The sequence below is a fragment of the Perkinsus marinus genome, assembly GCF_000006405.1.
Source record: "Perkinsus marinus ATCC 50983 genomic scaffold scf_1104296933286, whole genome shotgun sequence".
Taxonomy (NCBI): Eukaryota; Perkinsozoa; order Perkinsida; family Perkinsidae; genus Perkinsus; species Perkinsus marinus.
In genome coordinates, this window is record NW_003215165.1 from 1 (window position 1) to 988 (window position 988).

Genomic DNA, 988 nt, shown 5'->3' on the forward strand with positions numbered 1-988 from the left:
AGTCAGGGGCTCATGATCTGTATATACCGTAACCGTCAAAGGGTAACCGATATGGTAGTGTTGGAAGTAAATCAGGGCTTGTAGGATACCGTACGCCTCCTTCTCATAGGTATGCCAATTGAGCTGGGAGCCCGTTAACGTCCTGCTGAAAAATCCTAAGGGCCTTCCTTCTTGCATAAGGACAGCTCCAATGGCATAGTCGCTTGCGTCAGTATAGAGCTCGAAGGGAATACCAAAATCGGGGTAAGCGAGGAAGGGCAGGGCTGCGAGACGAAGCTTGAGGGCCCGGAAGGACTCCTCTTGCTCTTGTCCCCAGTAGGTATCCAAAGCCAAAGTTTCACTTCCGACCTCCGACACCAGCCGTTGAATTGGTCGTGCCACGTCCGAGAAGTTAGGGACGAAGTTACGGTAGTAGCCGGCGAGACCCAAAAAGGACCTTATTTCTGCAACATTACCAGGGCGAGGCCATCTCAAGATCGCCTCTACCTTAGTCGGATCTGGTCTCATACCGTTCCCGTCAAAAATGTGTCCTAAATAGGGCACAGAAGGGCAACCGAACTCGCACTTCTCGGCGGACAACGTCAAGCCCCACGCACGCAGGCGTGCGAAGACTTGTCTCAAATGGTCTTCGTGAGTCTCAGCATCGGGCGAGAACACGAGGATGTCGCCTAGATAGACCCGAACAAAGGGTAGTCCATTAAGTACTTGGTCCATCAGACGTTGAAAGGTGGCTCCAGCGGAGCAGAGTCCGAAGGGCATGCGGACCCACTCATAGAGCGGAAAACCAGGGCCTGGGCAAAAGGCTGTCTTATGAATATCCTGAGGACGAAGAAGGCACTGCCAATAACCGGACTGTAAATCGAGTGTACTGAACACTTTCGAACCCGCTAGGTGCTCTTGTACATCATCAGGGCGAGGCAGCGTGTACGAATCAACCTCCGTAAGGGCATTCAACGCACGAAAGTCGATACACATTCTCACTGAGCCA

The 988-nt window shown here is 52.5% G+C and overlaps 1 protein-coding gene across 1 annotated transcript; it reads right to left on the minus strand.

Annotated features, from left to right (window-relative positions):
- Positions 1-94: 94 nt before the first annotated feature.
- On the minus strand, positions 95-759 carry Pmar_PMAR014203 (retrovirus polyprotein, putative; the record flags this gene model as incomplete). The annotated part of the gene is made up of 1 exon (XM_002785201.1): positions 95-759. A coding segment is annotated over one exon (665 nt), but the record flags the coding sequence as incomplete, so codon positions are not given.
- Positions 760-988: the final 229 nt, after the last annotated feature.